Here is a 23,345-nt window from a genome sequence, read left to right as displayed (position 1 = left end):
AGAAAAACATTAGAGAAGGTAAAGCAAATACTTGCTGATTGACAAGGAAAAGTATCTTTGGGGTAAATGAGCTGAGTAAAACTGTTTGCCCAGACTAACCCTCAGAATTTTTCTGCAAATATGGTTTATTTTCCACACGGCTTTACAAAACAAAACCCCTCCATAACATCTGACAGCCATAAAAATGGTAAATACAAATAATTGTATCTATATTACTGAGCTCTGCAACTGTATTTACAAATCTAATTCTTCTCAGGTCATTTGCAGACATAAAACATTTTCAAGCAAGTCTGTGTGCTAAAGAGTAGCATAAATCATTAAATTTTTTTTCCTCTATATTAAAAAAATCCCACTTTTCCTACAGTATTGTTTTACTGTCTGCACACTTGAACTTGTTTCAAACTTGCCTACCTTATAAACAGATGATTTTCAGACCTGCCCACTGCAAACACACACACACCTGTGTATTGAAGTGTACATTTCCCATTCAGGGAGCTGCAAACACACCCTGCTCACACACAGCTTGAGATGTGAGCATATGTGTGCATATATATAGTAAGTGTATGCTTGTTTGGGCAGAACTAAAGTGATACAAACCAAAGTGTCTGGAAAACATTATGGGCAAAAAGAACTTTTCTCCACAAAAAGTGATGTATTTTATAACAACAAACATACCAGTGAAATGGTGCATAATCTTCCTGTGACATTGAACTCTATGACCCAGGTGTTTCCTAGTCCGCCAGCATTTAGGGTTTTTTTTCTAATAGTAAGTTTGAAAAGAAAAATCAACTAAGAATCGATAACATTTAGAAATTTGTCATAATTTCTGTTGTCAAGAGAGCTGCTGTTACTTTTATTTGATGTCTTTGATATTCTTTCCCCTTGATCTCACAACGTTCTACGGAAGCAAATCCACACGGCAGCGAGGATCCAGATGGGAACGCACTGTCAGGTGTTAATTAACAGCCTGGGAACAGTTAGGAGATGCCAATCAGTACAGAAACACACCACCATTTACTTCGATGCCCGTGGGGCCCTGGCCAACTTCAGCAGAATCACAGAACATTCTGAGTTGGAAGAGACCCACAGGGATCATGGGGTCCAGCCCTTAAGCGAGTGGCCCATACGAGGATCGAACCCACAGCCTGTGCCCGGTACCCCCAGGAAACCGCCGGGCCTGGCCCGGCCCGGGCACACTGAAGCTGCGCTTTCCCTCCCGCGGGGCCCGGGACAAGCTCCCCGCTCTGCCCGTGCGGGGACTCAGCCGGAGACGCGGTTTCGGCTTCTCCCCCTCGGGCTGTGGGAGGTGCCGGAGCCTCCTGGAAGTACGGGCGGGCCCCCGGTTCCCCAGCGGCGTGGGGAGGCAGCCGCCTCGCTCCCCGCCAGCCCCCGGCCCGGGCGGGGCAGCCTCTCGATCCCGTCCCCCGTCAGACAGGGGAAGAGGCCTCCTGGGGGCCCGGGCGCAGCCGGCCCAGCGACACGCGTGCCCGTGACCGCGCTGTCCTCCAGCGCGGCCGCAGCAGCGCAGGACAAACCCTGCGAGCGGCCGTGACAAGGCCCCGGCCGTGGCCAGACTCAGGCCGTGGCCAGACTCAGGCCGTGACAAGGCTCCGGCCGTGGCCGGGCCGAGGCCGCTGGGACCCCCGGCCGCGCCGGGGCCGCCGCGCAGCCCGCAGGCCGCCCGCGGGCCTCACGCACAAACCCCCCTCGAGCTGCGGCCCCGCCCCGCGCGGGCGCTGATTGGCCGCAGGCGCTGCCAATCACGCGGCGGTTGCATCACCCGGGCGGGCGGGGCGGCTCCGCGCGGTGTCGTAATCGGCGCTCGCCGCACGCGCACGGTACCGAGCGCGGCCCGCCCGGCCCCTCCCGCCGCTCGCGCCGCTCAGGTAAGTGCGGGGGGCGCGCGCCGGGGCCGGGGGGCCGCGGCCGCCCCGCCCGCCGGGCCCCGCACGGCAGCGCGTGATGCAATCGGCGGGCGGCCCCGGCTCCCTCCCCTCCCCTCCCCCGGTGAAGTCACGGCTTGGCAGCGCCGGGCACCCCCGCGCCCCGCTCGGACGGGGGAGGAGCAGCGCGGCCTCGGCGGGCGGGCGGCCCGGGGAGGGCGGCGGTGGCGCCATGGGCCCGCCGGGGAGGGCCGGGCCGGTCCCGGTCCCCGTGGTCGGTCCCGGCCCGGGGGCGGGGGGAGGGGGGAGTGAGGCCGTGCCGGGGCGGTTCCGGGGGCGTTTGGCGGCGGGGCTGGGCGGCCGCTCACGGTGCGGCGGGGTAGGAGTGCGCTCGGCCGAGGGACAGCCGGAGAATGCGGCCCGGGGCGCTCGGGAGCGCCTGCGGTACCGCTCGGTGCGCGCCCCTCCCGCCGCGCGGCGCCCTGGGGAGCGTCTCCACAGATGTTTCAGGTTCTCGGCGAATTTCCATAGTTCCAGTTGCAAGTTTCAAACCGGAGCTTTGGCAGGCAGGGAGTTCGGCGTCGGCCTTAGCGCTGACATCCGGCAGGGAAGAGCAGTCGCAGCTCCGTAACACTGCCATGCAGAGCCTCTTCGGAAAGTATAAGCATTTATAATTTTCAAAACTTTCGGATTTAAGGAATTGGTTCATCGTTAGAAATCACAGCTGTCGTTTTAATTCGAAAGACAGAGTCTTTTGATACCTCCTCCCAGTGTTTGGGATTCTGTCAGAATACGTGCTTTATGTGTTCTGATTCAGTCTGTTAAGGATGTCAGAGTGCATTTTTCTTGTAAGATGTATAATAAAAATTGAGATTTTGAAATAAATGTGGAAAAGTGATGTTGTCAGCTATGGCAAGAAATGATGAGTTTGAGCTACTCAGTCTCAAAAGTTGTTGCCCAGCCTTCAGTACGTGGGCGCTAGCATCAGCTCCTGCAAAACTGTGAGTGTGAACCGTGCAGGAATCAGCCCTCCTGTTGTTCAGCAGATGCGTGCCTGGAGTTCTGTGCCACTGTTCTTAGTACAGGGTCATCGTAATCTAGAATCGGATCCTATCATGGTGTTCCTACTGAAGTCTAAGACAAGAGATGCCACTTATTGCTGTTCAGATTGGAAACGATTTTTGCATTTGACAAGACAGCTGCGTGAATTTGTGCAATAAAATCATTCTGACTAATGATCAGAATCAGCTCAGCGACATCTCAAGAAAGGAACAGAGAGAAACACTTCGGATTCTTTGCTACCAAGTTAAGAAAAATACTGATTTAATTGACAAAACACATTTTTTGTTTTTTTGTTTTTGCCAAAGCAAACATTTGGAAGTTTAATGTCTTTATTTTTATTTTTTGTGTATGTGAAAGCAAGTGAAGGCCTTCATTGCTTCACTGGTCCCTGAGGAGTACTGTGAGACAGTAAGAGACATCTTTCTGCCTGAGAAGACACCTCTTGAGTTACCAGCTATTACGCTGTAGTGGGTGGCCAGTTGGTTCCCTGGGTGGCCAGTTGGTGGCCTAAGGAGAGAACTAGGCAGTTCTAACTGGCCACTGGAAACACTACCATGTGTTGGGTGGAACCAGCCTAGGGCTGTTGCTGAGCTGAAGCTAATGAGCAGCTTTATGGGAACAAGATGCTGGGAAACTGGGCTGGCTGGCTGAGGAGTTGTCTTTTGCTGTGCTGGGGCTGTCACCCAGTCACGGGAAAGCAACCTGTGTGGAGAGGCATGGAGCAGCTGCGTTTGTGTTGCACGGGCTCTGAGAAATTGGAGACCTATCTGCCTCCCCACCTTCTTGGCCTCTCCTAATTACCACGTCCTTTACCTCGCCCTTCTTGAGAGTCCCCTCGCTATGTCTCGTACCTGCTGCCTTTAAATCTCCTTGCAGTATCTGCTGAAGGATGTCCCATAGCACCTGCTGCTATCTGGGATAGCCTTCTGACAATTGGTAATAGGCATCCAGCCTCCACATCACCAGGTAGAAAAACTAGTTTCAAGCCTCAGCTGTTAGCACTCCTGTAACTCTGTGATACAGTACAGTTAGTGCTACTTGCTCTGCATATTCTTTGGAGCAGGACAGGAATCCAGGTGTCACAGCTCCCAGTTAAGGGTTCTAATCATCAGGCCAGATAAGAGCATGTCTCACTCGAGAAAACAGAAAAACCAAATCAGTTGCAGTGGGGAAAAAACAGAGCGGGGTCTGTTCTAGCAGGGCTAGAATTCCTGCTTGAGAGGTGTGACACTGGTTGTCTTCTCTGCTTATATCCATGTACTGCCCAACTAAAATACTCCATTAATATTAGGTTTAATGGAACAAATAATTTTTTTGTTGAATCTTAGGGAAATCTGTTAGAGATAGGAAAGGAGTGTTAAAGCAGTATTAAATAGTTTTGATAGCATAGAGAGAAGTAGCACATGGAACCTGGTGATGTGAAGAAACTTGTTAGGTGTCAGGTGGGGTTCCTTTGGGGGCAGGAGCCACCCCTTCCTCTGTAGCAGCTCATGGAGCACAAAAACCAGATTGTGAAAATGGTGTGGTGACATAACTGGCCTGTCCAGGTGAACTTTGCAAGCACTGAAATGTGTTGAAGCAGAGGGGACAGCAGGACATTCTGTCTGATTTGAAAAAGGTATCAAAAATATACTTGTCAGAGACAACCTAAGAAAACTGTATATGCTTTGAGGGCTACAGAAATCCTGTATTTTAAAATAAAGTGCAGACAAGGCCAGTGTATGCTCTAAGAGGAGCATACACTCAACACCTTGACTAAAAATGTGTGTGCATTTACACATGCACAGCTAATACAACTGGCCCTGCCAGTCTTGTGTTGGTGTACAGGAACACCCTGTCAGCAGGGTGTTCAGTTTAACTGCCCAACCAAACTGCTTATTTGGTCAGAATCTGAGACTGAAACATGGTTTGCAAAAGTTGCTTTAAGAGTTGAAACTGGGAAAATACTAACACAAAGGTGTTAGACACTATGTATCTAGATTCAGCTCCACAGATGTCAAAGAGAGTTGATGGTCTCATTCTGCCCTGAAATAGGAAAATGAAAAGATTTCTTGATAGGAAGGGTGTGGGTGTAGTCATACACCTTCACAAGTGGGAAGACCTTTCAGTGACAGGGAATGTTAATTTTCAGTAACATTCAAGCCAAATTTAGTGGGCTTTTCCATGAATGTTATTGAACCACACTGCAGCTGCATCTCATTCTGGCTCCTTCATCATGGAAAAAAATACGCAGTTGATATACACAGTTGAATTCTGACGTTTTAATGATATCCCATCCGAAAGTAAAACAGCAACTCAGACTGCTGAGAAAAACAAACAGGAACAGTACACAGCTGATGAACCTGGGAGTTTAGAATGACCAGTGACACACAGAAGCTTGCTTACAAACCTCTCCCACATCCCTCCATTCATCAGCCAGACAGTGAAGCCATCCCTCGCTGTGCTGTTACAGATGCGAGACGTGTTTCTGGGCTGGCCACTGCCCACCCCGGGCAGTCAGCACTGCCCAGTGCTGCTGCAGCTGGCTGCTTTTCCCCAGCCATCTGGAGGATGGGCAGGCAGCATGTATCACCCTGGTTGTGCGATACTGCGTGTGTGTGTGACACAGTGCTGGGCTGCACTGCTGCCACGCAGTCTGACCTCAGAGTAGGATTGTTTAGTGCCAGTAAAATGCTTTTCTTCAACATGACAAACCCACACTGATTTGACTGATCACTGAGTATTTTTCATTGGAACCATAGGTAGGTGTTTCAGGAGCTTAGGACCGTCCTGTTGCCCTTCCCCTCTTCTCTCCCAGCCATTTAGGAAGTCATCCTGTGAGATGAGAAGAGAAGGGGACCAGCTGTTAGCCTTGCCAGGGCCATGGCCCTGCAGCAGCTATGGTGGAATCCTCCTTGTGCCACCAGTAGGGCCAGGAGCAGGCTGACCTCAGCAGCGGGAGAACATGAGTCAGGTGAGAGGATGTCTTGCTCATCAGGCCAGTTTGTCTGCTGGAGAGTGGACAATGACCAGTGCATGAACTAGGGCAGGGGACCTTATTTGTGGATGAGTCAGCTGTGGTTGCTGTCTTTTTATGGGTGACAGTCCCTGTCTTTGTGTAGTGATCTACACTGCCATCACCTTGTGTTCCTGTCCCACCTGCTCCATACATACTGTTACAGGCTCAGCACATCGCTTGTGGTTGAATGTCACCCAGACACAGCCTTTGCAATGTGCTACCTTTTCCCATAGATTTATTTTCCCTCTCAGTACTGGTAGACCTTACAACAGCCATCAGTTTGAACATCAGCTTTAAAATAAGTGCTGTAAGATAGTTGAGAAAAGGTGGGTGGACAGGCTGAGCACCCTTGCTCCAGAGAAAAGAGATCAGGGAGGAATTTGTCTGTGGATACACCCAGAGATGTGGTCCGAAGAGGACAAGGATCAAGTACCCCTGTTGGTCAAGAGTCAGGCTGTTAATAGTTTTAAGCCACAGAAGGAAAACTCCAGTCTGAAAACTAAGAAAATTGTACAACTGGAGGAAAAGTTAGACAGTGGAACATGTTGCCAAGACAGAGGTTGTGAAACTGGAGATATTTGAGGCTAGGCTAGACACCCATCCATCAGGGATGGCTTTGGAATAACTGAGTGAAGCCAGTGAACAATTCAAACAGCTTGACTAGATGACCCAGTAGTAGTCCCATCCAATCCAAATACGTTTGAGGCTTCAGAAATGTAGTTGGCAGCTTGTCCACTTCCATAACAGTTATGATGTGTCACTGCCAGATGTACCATCAGTACTTTACGCTAAAGCTGGTGGTGTCTAAGATTGTAGCTCAAGCCAGCATCTTTAATAGCTTTTTTTTTTTCCCCTACTAGGTTCACCTTGCCCTTAATCCATGTGAAGATCTGTTGGAAACACCTTCTGGAAACACAAGAGTTTTCAGTCTCCTAATAAGTTCTGTTGTGTCCAAGAACAGCCTGTCCAAATGAGCAAGACATCCCAACAGAACACCACTACAGATGCGAGTGGAGTAAGTGTGATTCACACCCAAGCACACTCCAGTGGTTTGCAGCAGGTTCCCCAGCTGGTGCCAGTTAGTCCTGGTGGTGGAGGCAAAGCTGTGCCTCCGAGCAAACAGGGAAAGAAAAATTCCTTTGTGGATAGAAACAGTGATGAGTATCGTCAGCGCAGAGAGCGAAACAACATGGCAGTGAAAAAGAGCCGGTTAAAAAGCAAGCAGAAAGCACAAGACACACTGCAAAGGGTCAACCAGCTTAAAGAAGAAAATGAACGTTTAGAGGCAAAAATTAAACTCCTGACCAAGGAGCTGAGCGTACTCAAAGACTTGTTCCTTGAGCATGCCCACAATTTTGCAGACAATGTGCAACCTGTTGGCACTGAGACCACCACAACAAATCCAGAAAACAGCGGACAGTAAACACCTGCGACCTTACGGAATGAACTCTTGAGGTGCAGTTTGTCTGCAGTGCCCATGCAGTAACCAACCAAAAACTGTACCTTTAGTCATTGTTTTGTGGAAATTTCTTCTTTTAGATTTAACACTGAAGATTTGTAACAAACCAGAAACTAGTTAGGGTATTTGTTTTAAATATTTTTTTCTGCAAAGATTTATGCAGATCTGAACTCCTAGCCAACAAGGAATGTAATATTTAGGAGATAACATTTTCACAGGAATGTTCACTTACCATTTTAGACTTTGCATAATGGGAGGAATCCAGCAGGATGGCTCACTATAGTATCAGAAACTTGTAATTTGATAGATTTTTCAAATACCTGTTAGTGTATTTAGGCCCTTTGTTTTCTCCATTACGTATTACAAAATGCAAAGGCTGTGGAGAATGCTTTTTACTTTAAATCTGTAGAGCAAGTCCTATGAAGCACCACGTAGGTCCCTCCTGCCCAGTTATAGTTAATGGGGACGTTGTAGTAATAGTGAGGCTGGGATGCTTACCAAGGTTCACCAGAAAAATAACAATATGCTCTGATGATAATATACAGGCGGCCTCCAAATGGCACATGAAGCATCATGTACGAGAGGCAAAGCAGCACACTGACAAAGCCTTTTATTTAAGCTTGTGTTCATACTGCTCAGATATGCTCAGTGACTGGGGCCTTATGAGAACAAGAGTTGGTTTTCAGAAAATTTCAAAATGCTACCAAAAAACTGTGCCCTGCAAAATTGCATTCTTGCTGGGAAGGAGGTACTGGGGAGAACAAAAAGTGCAGCTTGGCTACACAGTGAAAGGGGCAGGACAGTATATTCAGCTGGGATATATGGATCTCTGCTGGCTGACATTCATCTTACAGAAATTTACAGTGGTTTTAAAAATAAATGGCCCTAGCATGAATAACTGATTCAGTGGAATTTGTACAGGCATCATACAGCTGTGTGAAGGAGTATCCTTGGTCTTGTGTTATTTCCATAGAAGTTTTTCTGTAGCAACTTTTTTATTGCTACTGCTAAGTCTTTGCCATGATCCATAATGCAGTCCTATGTGTTGTATTGAGGATTTAAACAAAGTAAAGCAGGAACTTTGATGTAACTTTAATTTATTTTTATTTTTAAGTATTTCATTGATGGTATGGCTATTTTACATTTAACCTGTGTGTCTGTCTTGTAGATTACTACACTGTCTTAATTTCCCTCTTACAGTACCTTTGTCCATAGATTATTTTGGAGGATGCTTGTTTGCTTTGTATCTGTACTTAGGAAAAAAGTTGGATGTTACCTCTATGAAATATTGTTAGAGAGTGAAACCTTGAAAAGTTATTTTTTGAATTTAAACTTTTAATACATGTGGAAAACTTTAATGGATTGTTTTGGATTATAGTAGACTTTTTACAGATTTTTTTTTCATTCTAACTGCATCTTAAGTTTGTAGGGTTGAAACCAGAAGCTAATAAAAATGTTTTGCTTGTAGTGGCCTCGTTTTTCCTGTGCCTTTTCTATTTCCCTCAAGTGCTGAGTTGCCCATCTCAGCTATCTTGGAGAAATCAGTGCAATAGTCTCTGTTCCCCTCTTTCACTCAGGTTTTTGCTCCATGGAAGCAATCAGAAACTCATTACAGTTTTGTCTAAATGCCTGATTTAACAAAAAAGGAAAAAAAAAATTAAGACTGAAAATTTACTGCAATTAGAGGGAGGGGAGAGGAGCAGAACACCAAAAATTACAAGGAAAAAGATGACCTGAAGGCATCTCATTTGTTAACTGCACATCCTCTGGTGAAAAGGCCAGCACTAATCTCTTGCCTTGTCTGACCTGTGAACTGGGACTGTGTGGCCCTGTAGTCCTGAAGTTGGTTTGCCTGGCCGGTGTGGGGCCCTCCTCTACCAGTCCGAATAGAGACTGCAAATCTTGGCTGTTTGTTTCTGATTTTGGTGAAAAGGGTTTCTTAGATCTCTCCTGAGTGGGGCTGATCCTCTTTCCAAAGCTCTGAAGGGTGACTTTTCCACCTGTTGCTCCTGACAGCTCTGATCCCACTCCTTTCATGTTTAAAACTAAACCACTGAGTTATGAAAAGTAATTTGTTTGGAAAATCAGATTTCTGGTTTATCAGTCTCTGCATTGGTTTTCTTTACCGATGCTGTGGTTTAAGCCCAAGTGGAGAATGAGCCCCACGCAGCCACTCTCGTCTCCCCACCCCCTCAGGTGAGAGACAAACTGCAGATTACGGGTTGAGATAACAATTTACTGGAAACAGCAACCAGATAAGAAAACAAACAGTGATGGCAACAACACTAATGACAACAGCGTGTAAGAGAGGGCGATGCCGCGCAAAGCGCTCACCAAGCCCAACGCGAGCGGCCCTCGCTCCGTTCGCCGCTCCTGCCCCGGGACAGGAACAGAAACGACAGAAATGGCGGCGCAGCCTCCACACAGCACCTTTGTCTTGTACCCGCAGCCGCGCCCGCACGGCTCCAGCCGCCCCCCCTCCCGGCATGGGGACAGCGATCCCTGGCCTTGGCTGACACGGGGACAGCGATCCCTGGCCTTGGCTGACACTGGGACAGCGATCCCTGGCCTTGGCTGACACTGGGACAGCGATCCCTGGCCTTGGCTGACACGGGGACAGCGATCCCTGGCCTTGGCTGACACCGGGACAAGGATCCCTGGCCTTGGCTGACACCGGACAGAGATCCCTGGCCTTGGCTGACACCGGGACAAGGATCCCTGGCCTTGGCTGACACCGGGACAGCGATCCCTGGCCTTGGCTGACACCGGGACAAGGATCCCTGGCCTTGGCTGACACTGGGACAGCGATCTCTGGCCTTGGCTGACACCGGGACAGCGATCCCTGGCCTTGGCTGACACTGGGACAGCGATCCCTGGCCTTGGCTGACACGGGGACAGCGATCCCTGGCCTTGGCTGACACGGGGACAGCGATCCCTGGCCTTGGCTGACACGGGGACAGCGATCTCTGGCCTTGGCTGACACCGGGACAGAGATCCCTGGCCTTGGCTGACACCGGGACAGCAATCCCTGGCCTTGGCTGACACCGGGACAGCGATCCCTGGCCTTGGCTGACACCGGGACAGCGATCCCTGGCCTTGGCTGACACCGGGACAAGGATCCCTGGCCTTGGCTGACACCGGGACAGCGATCCCTGGCCTTGGCTGACACCGGGACAAGGATCCCTGGCCTTGGCTGACACCGGGACAGAGATCCCTGGCCTTGGCTGACACCGGGACAAGGATCCCTGGCCTTGGCTGACACCGGGACAGCGATCCCTGGCCTTGGCTGACACCGGGACAAGGATCCCTGGCCTTGGCTGACACCGGGACAGTGATCCCTGGCCTTGGCTGACACCGGGACAGCGATCCCTGGCCTTGGCTGACACCGGGACAAGGATCCCTGGCCTTGGCTGACAGTGGGACAGCGATCCCTGGCCTTGGCTGACACCGGGACAGAGATCCCTGGCCTTGGCTGACACCGGGACAGCGATCCCTGGCCTTGGCTGACACCAGGACAGAGATCCCTGGCCTTGGCTGACACCGGGACAGCGATCCCTGGCCTTGGCTGACACCGGGACAGAGATCCCTGGCCTTGGCTGACACTGGGACAGCGATCCCTGGCCTTGGCTGACACTGGGACAAGGCCTGGGAGGAGCACCGGGCTCTGCAGCCTCTTACTGCTATAATTGTAACAAATCATTGTTTTAAATGTACCCTCAGTAAGAGGCTGGTTGCAAGAAAGGGGTCAGTGTTATTTCAAGCCCCCACCTGCTAAAGTTGCTCCAAGGAGCAAAGGCCCTTTCCCCCAAGGTGAAGTAGCCCAGGCTGTGTGACAGCAAAGTACCTCCATCTCACCCGTCTGCTGCAAGGCACAGAAAATTTCAGTGTAGACCTCTAAAAGTTAAGATTTTCTTTTTGACACATTATTCTTAATTCCAGTCTGTGACAGAATCCAGTTCCTGTCATTACACACAGTTACAGCACCACACATTTCACCAGGAAACCTGACTCCCACTTTCTTACTGTACCACTAAGGGAAGGGGTCTGCTCGAGCCCCCATGAGCACTGGGAGGCTGCACTCCTTTAGCTGCAGCCAGGTAATTGCAAGGTAAACTCAGAGTGCACCCAACCCGAGGGAGCTGAAGCAATTTCTTGCAGCAATTTACATGTATCATTTCAGAAGTGTTCAGACGTTTCTAAATGCACAAATTTGCTCAGCATAACACATACTCTGTTACTTCGGTGCCACTCTATTCAAGTCTGTTTGTGCCAAGGGGAAAAGGCATTTGGGAAAACGTGATAGTAAGAGTATAAAATATCTTGATGTAGTCAAAAAGAAAATTTGCCATAACCCATATTTTCACCCCATTAATACACTTTAAATTATTAAGTATCACATTTTAAAGTATTAAATATCATTTTGCCTTTTAAAAAAATGTTTATTCCCCTTCCCTTCCACAATTTAGGAAAAAAGGTCTAATTCACTTTTTGCTTAAGTGGATAAAAACGATCATAATTACAGAACAAACTTCTGGAATGAACGATGAAATTTATATTAACCAAGTTTGTGGGCCTGATGATGAAGGAAAATGGGAGAGGATGCCCCATCCAGACCAAAATGCATCCCCATGCCGGGCAGGCAGAGCAGGGAGCTGGGTACCTGAGCGGGTGCTCCCCGGCCCCGCGGCGGCTCCGTGCCACACCCCAAAGCAGAACCAGTTCTGCCTCCTGCACAGCTCGGCACTGCTCGACCTGTTCTGCAGCAGCAGAGCCCAGCTTGTGCCAACATTCATCCCAGCCAGGGAAAGGCCTATTAACTACACTGGGGTGATGGCTTCGTTGAAACAGTTCCAAAGCTCTCCTTCTTTCAAAATCTGTAAAGTGTTACTATAAAATAGTAACTGCTGCTGAACCCAAGCAACAACAGGTTTCGGAGTGCCCAAAGCAGTGAGCCATCCCCTGGGTGTGTTCAGAGCCTGCCGCAGGAAAACACTTGGGCAACGAGGCTGAGGCCATGATCACTGTCTTGCACTGAAAAAACCTGAGTTTTAGGGGCAGGTAAGTTCAGAGCAATGCAAAAAGACTCTGTGTTCTCCTATCTGCAAGGCTACCAAAGCGAAGCCTGATGTCCTTGTGCAGGTACTACATCTCAGAGGTGGAAGATTTCAGTCAGCACAGCAGGAATATGAATACAGCAGCACATACAAGCTTCTCATCTCACACCCTCCCTTCCTCAAAAAACTATTCCCCTTCACAGTCAAGAATTCCTGCACTTGCCTCTTACAAACCAATGTCAAGAAACCTCTAAAAAATGTATATAGGCTTATTTATTAACTGAGTGACATTAATGCAGTCCTCTGGATTGTTTTGCAATGTTTCTTTGGTCTCCCACATGCAGTTTCCTAGGTAGCAATGGGTCACCAAGCTGTTGGGAATAAAGAGCAGGTTCTTGTCACACAGACCAACCTGCTTAGCAAAAAGAGCTCTCCTAGAGCAACATATTAGACAGTTTTTAAGGAAATTATTTCAGGCCTAAATCCAGTCCTGAGGAGGGCACAAAGGCTGCGGCACAGTGGTTTCTGACACCATCAAAGCCCATGTTGTGCTGTGCCCCCTGTGTGAGATGGGCACTTGCAGGAACTCACAGTGGATCCCATCACCCACCTGTCAGTGGCCTGGTGTGAGCAACAGAACTGAGATGCTCACGCCAAGATGCTGAGATAACAACTCAGCTGATCCCTTCAGTGGGAAAATCCTCATGTGGCTGGCAGTGAGACCCAGAAGGGCCCTGATGCTCTGCTGTGGCTTCAGCTCCCCCTGACACAGCAGAGGGATGTTCTGAAGTGGCTTTGCAGTCAAACTGTGACAGAGCCTGAATATTGAACAGGAGTTTTGATGTGTATGTAAAGCAAGAAAGATTATTTTTATGTAGTTATCAGCATCTAGTGCTATTTTATGATGCAAGAAATGTATTTATTATCCTGCAGGCTGATGAATACCTACAGTAAAAAAAAGCTTCTCTTGGCAATTTAAATCTTGCATGAGTGGAAAATCATTTTGTGACCAACATTAATATGTCTGTAATGTATCCAAATAAAATTTACATTATTTCATTCTGAACTGTCTAACAATGAACTGTTAAAAATAACTCTATCATGCTGCACAGCATATACTGCTGAGTGACCATGAGCCCTGCAGCAAAGATATTCCTTTCTTTCAACTTTTCAGGGTCACGAACACCATAGCAGTCTATTTTTTTAAGGAACAAATAGATGAACAAATATAATGAGCATGGGGCTGTGTGTGAAGGATCAGTGCAGCCACTATCCAGAGCAGAAAACTGGCTAGCAAAGGGTCAAAGTTTGCAGAGCATGAATTTGTAGTAGGGTCAGATAAAGAAGCAGGAACTGGAGCAGAAAAACATAATGACCACAAAGTTGTGAACATAAATGATGCCAAGGTGAATTTTAATAAAAATTTGATTCTGCTTACTGCATTGATACAGATCCATAAGAAAAATAAGTGTCATTATGTCCACTGAGAACAACTGATTTTTATTTCTATTTTTCACAGGACTTGTGATGAAGTTTAAAAAAGGACTTGAGTGTTATAATTGCTCATAGCTTTCAGATAATCCATTTGGTATTTCAGAGTCTTAATCATCAAAATTCAGATTTAATTGCAAGACACATCTGAGCTGAGATGTGACAGAAGTATAAGCCCCACTGATAAGGCAGCAGGGCTATTTAGCTGCCACTTGGTCACGTAAACTGCTGATTGCAAGCAGCAGTTGAGTTACCTGGGTATCAACTGCTGAAGCCTTCTACTTTCATTTTTAATGCATGAAGTTTTCCAGCTAATAGCCTGCCTGCCTGTCTTGCTAGTAAGAATTGGATGCATTTTATTTTATATGCTGCAGCATTAAATCAGAATGATGACTGATTAGTTGAGGCAGTAAGTACCATCCTGAAGTTTACTGCTTTTGGCTGGAGAGGCAGTCAAATTTGGAACTGCTCTGGCCTTCTGCCATGAAATCCTCTATTTCTTCCACGGTCCGTGGGACGCATGTGAGCAGCTCCATGCCAGTGGCTGTCACCGCGATGTCATCCTCGATCCGCACCTGCACACGGAACACACGATTACCAAGGCATTCCAGATGGGGATGAGAAGCACAGCAGGCAGCAACAGCAGCGAGGGCACAAGGGGCTGGTGAAACCCAGGCAATGCATCATACTGCAAGCACGGAACTGCTTGTCACCACCAGCACCTTGGCATGGGGCTCTGTAGGTTCCAATCTCCCTTGGGCCACTGGCCCCTGCCACCCTCCTGGGATCACACAAGGTTCGTGGTGACCCCTGGTGTGGTGTGGTGGCCCCTCAGGTGTCTCAGGTGCCTCTGCTGCATCAAGGACAGTCTGAGCAAGGTGCTGCAACAGTGAGTTCATGCTACATCATTTCATGGGGCCAGTAGATCTCAACCCCCCGACAGCAGGAGCAGTACAAAGAACATGCTTCCTCGGATATTCCTCCAGCCTTCCTAGCACATGGCTTGCTAGGGACAGTGCCTCCTGATGCCCAGAGTGTCTGTTCTCAAAGCCATCCTGTTGCTGAGCTGCAATTCAGGTAGCTACTCTGCACTTAAAACTTTTCTCTAAACACAATAAATGTTCAAAGTGAAACTTTGAACATGAAATAGTTTGCAGCTGATATTCCAAACATTGATTTTGAGCTGATGAGAAAGTCCTGAGGAGGTCAGACATTTCATTTAAAATACAATCTCTATATTTCAAACCACGGAAGGAAAAAGCAGATCCTCTCAGTTTTTCAACTTTTGCTATTAAAATGAAAAGTGTGCTCCGTTTCTGTTTGTCTCTAATTTCTTCTTACCAGTAAATATGCCTACACAGTCATTCCCGTTATCTTATCAGAAAAATGTTGCTAAGTTGCTAAGCTGCAATAAAAGCAATTTTAGTAAGGTGTAAATCCAAAAGAACACAAACCCTGGATACTCCCACCTTACAATTGCTTTAATTGTTTCTGACCTCTTGACATTTTCAACTAAAAATAAAGCTGGTTAACATTTGTACTTCTGATTGCAAAATAATCCATTTGTTCAAACAAAATGAGTAATCCAGTCCTTATTAAACTGTTTAATGATGTCTTTGCCAGATTATTTCTTTTACTTGGTATCAAGTTAAGTGTATTATAAAGCAGAATTAAATAAACAAAGTCCATTGAGTTTACACATTTATTTTGGACAGCTGTAAATGTGAAGCTGTGAGGCTTTGTATGCTCAGTGTGCCTGAAAGGCGGGTGCCTTGCTGCAGAGGAGATCAGCAACACCTGCAATGACTCTGCACTTGAACAGATTTTACCAGGATGGGCTTTTTGACTCACTGCTTCAAATTTTACCAGCTGAGCAAAACATAACCCAAGGATTCAGCACAAGGGTCCCACTGCATCCAAAGGCAAATCCTGCTGTGTACCCGTCCTGCTGGGTCTTGGGCCTGGGCACAGCCTGCCTGGGTGGACCAGTCCCTGCTAAATACCTGATGGTACTAGGGAAACCATGCAGAAGTGCCAGAATCCAGGGACAGAGCTGGTGAGATGGTAAAAGCCTAAGCATCACATTGGCAAGCCCAACCAGTGTAAATGGAGCTGGGCACAGCGATGATGTGGAAAGTAACAATGTCAGTGCAAAAGTAAGTCTGAGAGCAGAGGGAAGGCCAGCCAAAGCTAGAACTGACTCTGCCTACAGAGAGAGCCTTTTCCCAAGCACTGCCAGCTTCACAAACCTCCCCCAGCTTGAGCTGAAATTCCCCAGCTACAGAGATGTATCAGCCACAATTCATCTGCTTAACCAGTAACATTAGCAAAAAAGCAAGAAAAATGGTTTGTGTTTTCCAGCTCCGTGTTTTATGCCTTCATCAGTACCTCTGCACTCTTTGGGAGGATGGACTGACTTAAAAGCAGAGTAGATGAAAGCTAGACTATAGTGGGGAAGAACAAGTGGGGCAAGGTGTCTGTCCACGCTGTATTCTATCTAGGCCACAAGAGAAAAACAGAATGGGGAAGGAGCTGGAAAATAGTTAAGAGTGATGAAAGGACCAGGGAAAGGAAGATATAGTAAGGTGAGACAGGACTGACAAATAATGGACAAAGAGAGCTGGGGCTGGCTAAGGAGGCCAGGTAGGGAGAGCCTGGTGGAGGTGAGAAGTGAGACATCCTGAATGAGGAGAGCACACAGGGGGCTGGAGCTGCCAAAGGCAGGGAACTGAGAATGACCAAATGGGGGAGGATGAGTGCCACATACAGCCACTCCTCGTATAGGAGGAGCATTGTTAGGAGATCATACAATCGATCCACAGTGGGAGAGCCAGTAGTGTCACATCAGCCTGCTCAGCATCAGCACCTCCAAATGGTCTTCAGGATGTAGATGGAGGCACACACAGAACCACCGGTTGGTCCCCTGGGGCCTTATCCATCACTCCCTAGGAACACGCCACTTCTTTTGCCAGGATCTAACCCTTCCTCTACTGGATGAATCTCACCTGAAATGGATGCTTGCCACAACAGAGAAGACAGATTTCCCATTTTCAGTGCCTAATTTTTCCTTTGCCTAAAAGCAACATGAATGCAGAGGAACAGGCTCTCAAGGGGAAGGAAATGGTTTCATTTGCTCTTTTCCTTCACACCTTCCATGCTTCACCCTGAGTTTAAACTCAGCAGCAGCAAGAAGCAGCTTCAGAGGACCTGCAAAACCTTCCCCATAGGAGCGCCTGTCATTTGGTCTTGTCTTCTGTCCAAATGGAGGAAAGATGCTGGATCTGCCTGGCAAGGCTCACTGGCTTGGGACTGCCTTTCCCAGAGGGGGACAGTGGTTATGAAACTTGCTCTCAGCGCAGTCCCTGTTTGCAGGCTCTTTGTTCATCAGTGCTGCTTGTTTCAGGGCTACAGAGTGGTTTGGAGTTGGGCACTGAAGTGTGTGAGGCTCACTGCACCCCCAGCTTTCAGGGTGCTCTGCAAAAACCTAGGGGAGGCTTTATTTTGGCGTGAAATGGCACACTTCAAAAAACCACTCCTGTAAAGATGCAGTGGTCAGGAATGCCAGGACTGTTCCTAAAATGCCTTTTTCTTATCAAGGGTAGTGGCATGATCTGTCTAGATAGACCTGATTGCACAACTGCCTAACACTAGCAACAGGCCATCATGTGGCTCGACTCAATGGTCCCAGCTCTGTCCCAAAGCAGGGCCATGGGGGCACAGCCAAGGACAGCACAGGAGTTAAACACCAGGGCTGCTGTCAGCTCTGTACAGCCTCGTACTTTGTCCTGACTTACTAATACAGTCATGCTCCCCAGAGCCTCCTGTGTTACCTTCCAGGGGAAACAGGGTTGTAGCACTTACTAATTTCTTTTGGAGGACAACAGATATACAAAGCTTTTGACAATCAAGAAACTATTTTGGCCAATTAAATAATCCAGATTTACATGATGACAGATCCCTGATGTCAAAAAGGCAACTGGTGAAATGTCCCCCTTTTTTTAAAATCTATTGAGCATTTGTGTGATTATGGCTGTGGAAAGCAGCAACACTATTGCTGAAACACCTTAAGAGTGGGACACTTTCCTGGAAATGATGACAGGACATGACCATACATGGGACCACCCAAAGTAGATGAGCAGACATTCAGATGAAGGACCTGTGAGTCTGTTCCTACAGCTGGTGTCCTACAGAGGTAGCTGTGTGTAGCCAAGGAACTTATTTCAACTCAGCCATCGACTTACCAGTAATTTTTAACAGAGCAAACTTATCACGAGCAGAGTTTGACTTCTGTATCTCAGAGGGACTGGTTAGGAAACAGAGCTGCCTTACATCAAACCCAGGTCCAGGCAAGGGGTGCAGGGCTGGGGAAGGCACTTTCCTGTTGTTACACACAGTGGCTATGCCAAGATGTTTTCTATAGGGGACAGTAGACTCTGTGCTCAGTGACTCTCATCCCATGCTGTAGTCTTCCTGGCACAAGCAGGTTTCATTCACAAGCAAGTCCTCATGTCAAGAGAACCTTTATTTTAAGTGTCCACATTTAAATGTTCACATTTTTATAGAAGGGGATCAATATTAGTAGGGTGAGGCCATGTATGTTATTAGATTAACTAATACAGATGGGAAAAAAGCCTCAGGTGCCCAGTCCCTTCACACAGGCTCAAGAAGAAATATTAAACTACAAGCTAAATACAGGTTAGAAACAGCTGGTCTTACTTTAATCTAATTATGTTAATTAGACAAGAGAAAAGGGTTAAAGAAGGTTTATAAGCAACTAGCAGTAGGTTTTGGGTTGCCTACACCTGTCACTTCCCCTAAAAGAACTTTTAAAGAAAGTTAAGTCTGTATATTGTGACAACTGCTTTCCTATGAAAACTTTAGAAGAAATGCTGTGTAGCACTATTACTGTGATATAATATGCAATGTTAAAAAGTAGATGAGCATAATGTTTATTGCGTAGTAAACTTATTTCATTTCACAATACAAATTCACCATGAACTCAGAAACAGAGTGTAATCTTCTGAAAAATAAAAATCAGGACAGAGACAACTATATGGCTCTCTGAACCAAAGGTAGAAGCAGTTAAATATCCTGCTTTTTATTTGGTTTAACATTTATTCTGAGGAAGGGAAGCACTATTGTTTTGAAAAATATTCGGATCTTCAAGGTCCTGGGCTTTGTTTAATTTAAAATCTGTTTAATTTTTAAAGGAGAAAAATCTGTAAACAAAAGAAAGTAATGCATTTATCGCCCGTCTTTCAGCATTTTCTCTAAGTTGCATAGTTTTCAGATATTAAGTCTAGTGCTAGTTCTACAAATCCTAGGGAAAAATAAAGCCTGAACAGAGATTGAATGTGTAAGGCCAAAAAAAGACTGAATGGCTTTACTGTGTCTTTGAGAAAACATCATATGAACTGCATGAATCAGTAATCAGCTTATGAAGAATGGAAATGTCAAACCCTAAAGGGCAGCATTTGGAGTCAGCATTTCCCCTTCCCCGAGGATTCGGCTGCTTTTCCTGAGCAATACGTCCAACCGTGTGCACATCCCTCTATTTGCACATCTGTGTTTATTTAGGAGTGTGTGGGGGCAGAGTCCAGGCAGAGCAAAGGTGCCCTGGGCCACGCACTGTGCCAGCATCCAGCAGCAGCCCTTGTCCCATAGGATTTATGACCTCGGTAAACTGGACTTTGGTTTAGCAGATGGAGAACTGAAGTACATGTGACTGAAACATCCCAAAATTGGCCAAGGAAGTTTGTGAAGGACTGAACTCAACGGCTGTCAAGTAAAGAGTGTAGGGCTTCAGACAGGGCAGTATCCCCCGACCACTGCTTGCTTCCCTCTGGAGGGATCTGTATTTGACCCAGAAGAGCTTGTTTGGTAAAAGCCCCGATGAAGAGGTCCCTGAGCAGCAGGGACAGCCACAGAGGCTGTGTCTGTGCTTGAGGCGTGCAGGAAGGTGGGCTGGTAATGGACCTGTCCCAGCAGTGCAGGCAGCCAAGGAAAGCTCACGCCGACTCTTCTTTCCTGCTCCTGCAGCTTCTACAGTCTCTTCATGGCTAACTCCAGGCAGAACAAATTACAATAAATGGCTACAGTCTTGCCCTTTCTGGCACCCTAGGAGAGCTTTGCTTCTCAATGCAGAGACTTGTCACGGTCAAGAAAATTATCCAAAGCTCAAAAAAGACATGAATTCAAGGTGAATTTATTAAAAATCCACAAATTCCCTGTGCAGACAGACTTAATCAGAATTACAGTGGTGTTACTTCAGTGAATGTTATTTCATTTTTGAAGTGAATTACACTAAACCAAATTAAGAACATTTTAATTAATGCTGAGCTCTGCAGAGGGAAATGGACTACTTATTTCCTTTTGTAGAATGTATTTTTCTTTTAAACTTAAAGGAAGATTGGATTGGCTGTAGTTAAATCTTCAGGTAGAATTGACACCAGTACTAGCCCCTGTACTGTTAATATTTGTCAGTAAAAGCACTGGGCTTTACAAGATCTTTTAAAATCTCCTTAGAAAGGAAGTTTTCTGGCATGCTTTTGTGAGAAATACTCACTCACTCTGGATAAACTAGAATGAAACATCTTGTACATAACTAAGCACTCAGCACAAACTGCATCTTCTATTTATGCAGAATCAAGTCAGAATGGTAAAGATGGAAAAGATTATTTTGATTGCATTATAATTCAGCTTTTGTGAAGAATGCAGAAATATTCAGATGTATTCCAGTCTCAGATTTTATTTTCTTTCTTCTCCTGGACAAAATCAAGTGACAACATCTGGCTCAGGGTATGTGTGTATTATTTTTTTTTTCTAAGTAAAATATATTGTTCACAGGGGGATCAGAGATTTAGATTTTTGCTCAATTGTTTTTGGGCCTCCCCTTCTTTTAGCAAAGTTTGTTGGCTAGCTCTCCTTAATGATGACTCCTTAAGTCATCATTACAGGAAGCTAAGCAAAAACGAGGGAACAAAGTTAGACTTTGCTTGAAATTGCTGGAACAAAAGTGCCTGATCCAGCAACTTATTAGCGAGGTAGAGATCCCATGCTGTCACTCCTATTCTGTGCAACCACAGGCAGCAGGTGAGCCACAGGCACACCTCAAGCTGCAGAGCTGGAGTGGGCAGGCATTCACAGCCATTTGGGAAGAACATAGGCTTTGCTGAGCTATTTCAGGGAAAGCTCACCAGGAATCATTTTAAATGCTGAAAAACTCACAGAGTGTTTACAAGGAAAACGAAGACAGTTAAACCTGTTTCCATTGCAGTGTCAAGCTACACAAGCACATCACAGTGTTCTTTTAAAATACATTGCAGCATGTGGTGTCGTACAGAATGTGCTCACAGCTAGAAAATGCAGAATTAGCTGCCTTTTGTTCACCAATACCTCAGTTGTCTGGCTGGCAAATCTTGATAAAGAAACAACACAGAGACAAATAATGTCCCAGACCTCAGCAGTGAATTAAATACCAGCAAGGGTAAAGTCCTGTGTCTCTTGATAAAGCTGCAACCACATCATGGGTGGCTGCCCTAGAGCCTGGTTGGCTGCCATGACTGGGAACAGCACACACACCTTTTCTGTCAGGGCTGGTGGTTCCAAAGCAGCTCAGACCAAAGTGCTACAGTCTCATCACCCTCTCATGGCTGGGGTACAGTGATAAATTAGTAAATGGCAGCAGCAGACAATTCCTAATGAATGACTTCATACCAGAAAATCACCGCCACTGCCAGTGATTGCTTGCTGCACTGAGACTTAGCAGAGCCATGGGGAGGATGGATCATTGCAGCTGCATGCTCTATCTCCTGTGTGAAGGAATACAGATGCTCGGAGAACAATGTGGCAGCCTTCAAATGCTTGCCCTGCTGAAGTAAAAACCTACTGGAAGCACTGCAACTGCTGAACGCTCTGTGAAGGCAACAGCTTTGAATGGGAAATGTGTCCTGGACAGTATGTACAAACAAGGCCCCTCTACTTGCCCAGCAGCTGCTGCCTGGGAATGATTGCCCAGATCACCTCTACCTCCCAAGGTGGCCAATCCTCCTGTGCACAATGCTGCCTGAGCCTGCCACATTGAGCCTGGGTGCTTGGGAAGACCATCAGCCATTCTTCTGGAAAACGGGGACAGCTCTCACGAGGCACAAGCTTCATGCCATTCTGTCAATAATCCAGTAAGAGCAATTATTGCTGTTTTCATCTACTGCCTCCCCAGCTTAAACAGCATCAGGCTCTTCTGCCCTGGCAGGAAGCACTGGACTGTGCTGCTGTCAAGGAAGCCTACTCTAGACTACAGAACTCAGTCTCATATTTCATAACATACACATTTCACACATTAGACAAAACACTTACCTGGCAAGCCACTGTCTGGTGCTGGCAGAGGATATTTCAGTCAATGGAAAAATATGGGTCTCTCATTAATCAGACACCACTAGTACAAAACCACATTAAAAAATTAGAATAAAACCCCCCAGTTTATCTGCAGAGTCAAATGGTCCAAATTACTCAAGGTACTGCTTCAGGAACAGCCCTATGTGCAATACATTACAACTCCCAAAAGACTTCTCCTCAGATACATAGTAAGGGCAAACAAAGAGAAAACCAATTAATAAAATCATCTGCTAAGAATGACTCACCCCACCAAATCCTCTGAAACGCCGCAGGACGTCGTTGTTGATGAAGCAGGACTGCGCCGGGTCCCGCAGGGCTTGGTCCAGCAGGCGGTCGATGAAGTAGATGCCCGGTTCGATGGTGAGCACCATGCCCTGCTCCAGGCGGCGGGCGGTGCGCAGGCTCCGCAGCCCCGGCACGTCGATGCGCTCCACTCCCTGCAGGACAGACACTCGTTCTTTCAGACACAAAGGCAACCCGTGGATGACTTTATGTCAAGCTCTCCTATGCTGACTGCTCCGCAAGACACACAAAATACAAAAAATAATCATAAAGGACTGAAACTTAGCTATGCAATTACCTCCCTCCCATCGGTCCTCATTTAGCTTTCACACAGAGTGATGACCAGTTTTCAACTCAACACCCAAACTGTTTTTTGCACCACAGAAATCTTGGCTTTGGATACGCTTGGTACTGTTACTCTCTACCTTGGGAGAAATACTGCACTACAAAGCAAAAATAATTACTTGCACTATTCCTTGCTCTACCCTTCCTTGCAAAGTATGGTAGTGTAAGCGACATGCAAATCTTGAAATGCCCCTGCCACGTCATGGCTGAAACAGCTGAACTATGCAGCAGAGAACAATTTCTCCAAGGATATGCAAATACTTATTCTCACCAAATGTTATTAAAATTACACATTTATGATCTTGATTCAGGAGCAATGAGTCTACACATGACCTCATAAAAGCAGCCCATTTAAACTAAACTTTTGTCAGATTCAG

The 23,345-nt window shown here is 46.9% G+C and overlaps 2 protein-coding genes across 5 annotated transcripts in view; one reads left to right on the top strand and one right to left on the bottom strand.

Moving 5' to 3' along the window:
- The first annotated feature begins 1,784 nt into the window (after positions 1–1,784).
- Positions 1,785–8,870, top strand: CEBPG (CCAAT enhancer binding protein gamma). Of its 2 annotated transcripts, XM_039558416.1 has the most exons (3): positions 1,870–1,886; positions 5,743–5,898; positions 6,804–8,870. In XM_039558416.1, exon 3 carries the CDS (start codon positions 6,914–6,916, stop codon positions 7,364–7,366), a length of 453 nt encoding a protein of 150 aa, XP_039414350.1. In that variant the 5' UTR covers positions 1,870–1,886; positions 5,743–5,898; positions 6,804–6,913; the 3' UTR covers positions 7,367–8,870. The 2 variants fall into 2 exon arrangements, with proteins under 2 accessions (XP_039414348.1, XP_039414350.1); XM_039558414.1 differs by lacking the exon at positions 5,743–5,898 and having other exon boundaries at positions 1,785–1,886.
- A 4,980-nt stretch (positions 8,871–13,850) lies between these two features.
- PEPD (peptidase D) overlaps positions 13,851–23,345 on the bottom strand; it is a 144,811-nt gene continuing 135,316 nt past the window's right edge. For all 3 annotated transcript variants that reach the window (XM_039558165.1, XM_010396477.3, XM_039558166.1), the window contains 2 exons: positions 22,587–22,778; positions 13,851–14,522 (listed from right to left, as the gene is read on the bottom strand). In XM_039558165.1, the coding sequence (XP_039414099.1) occupies positions 14,376–14,522; positions 22,587–22,778 (339 nt within the window). In that variant the 3' untranslated portion in view covers positions 13,851–14,375. The remainder of the gene's footprint in view (positions 14,523–22,586; positions 22,779–23,345) is intronic.

The sequence above is a fragment of the Corvus cornix genome, chromosome 11 (assembly GCF_000738735.6).
Source record: "Corvus cornix cornix isolate S_Up_H32 chromosome 11, ASM73873v5, whole genome shotgun sequence".
Lineage (NCBI taxonomy): Eukaryota > Metazoa > Chordata > Aves > Passeriformes > Corvidae > Corvus > Corvus cornix.
Note: the sequence above shows the minus strand (reverse complement) of the source record. Positions and strands in the feature narration are given on the sequence as shown.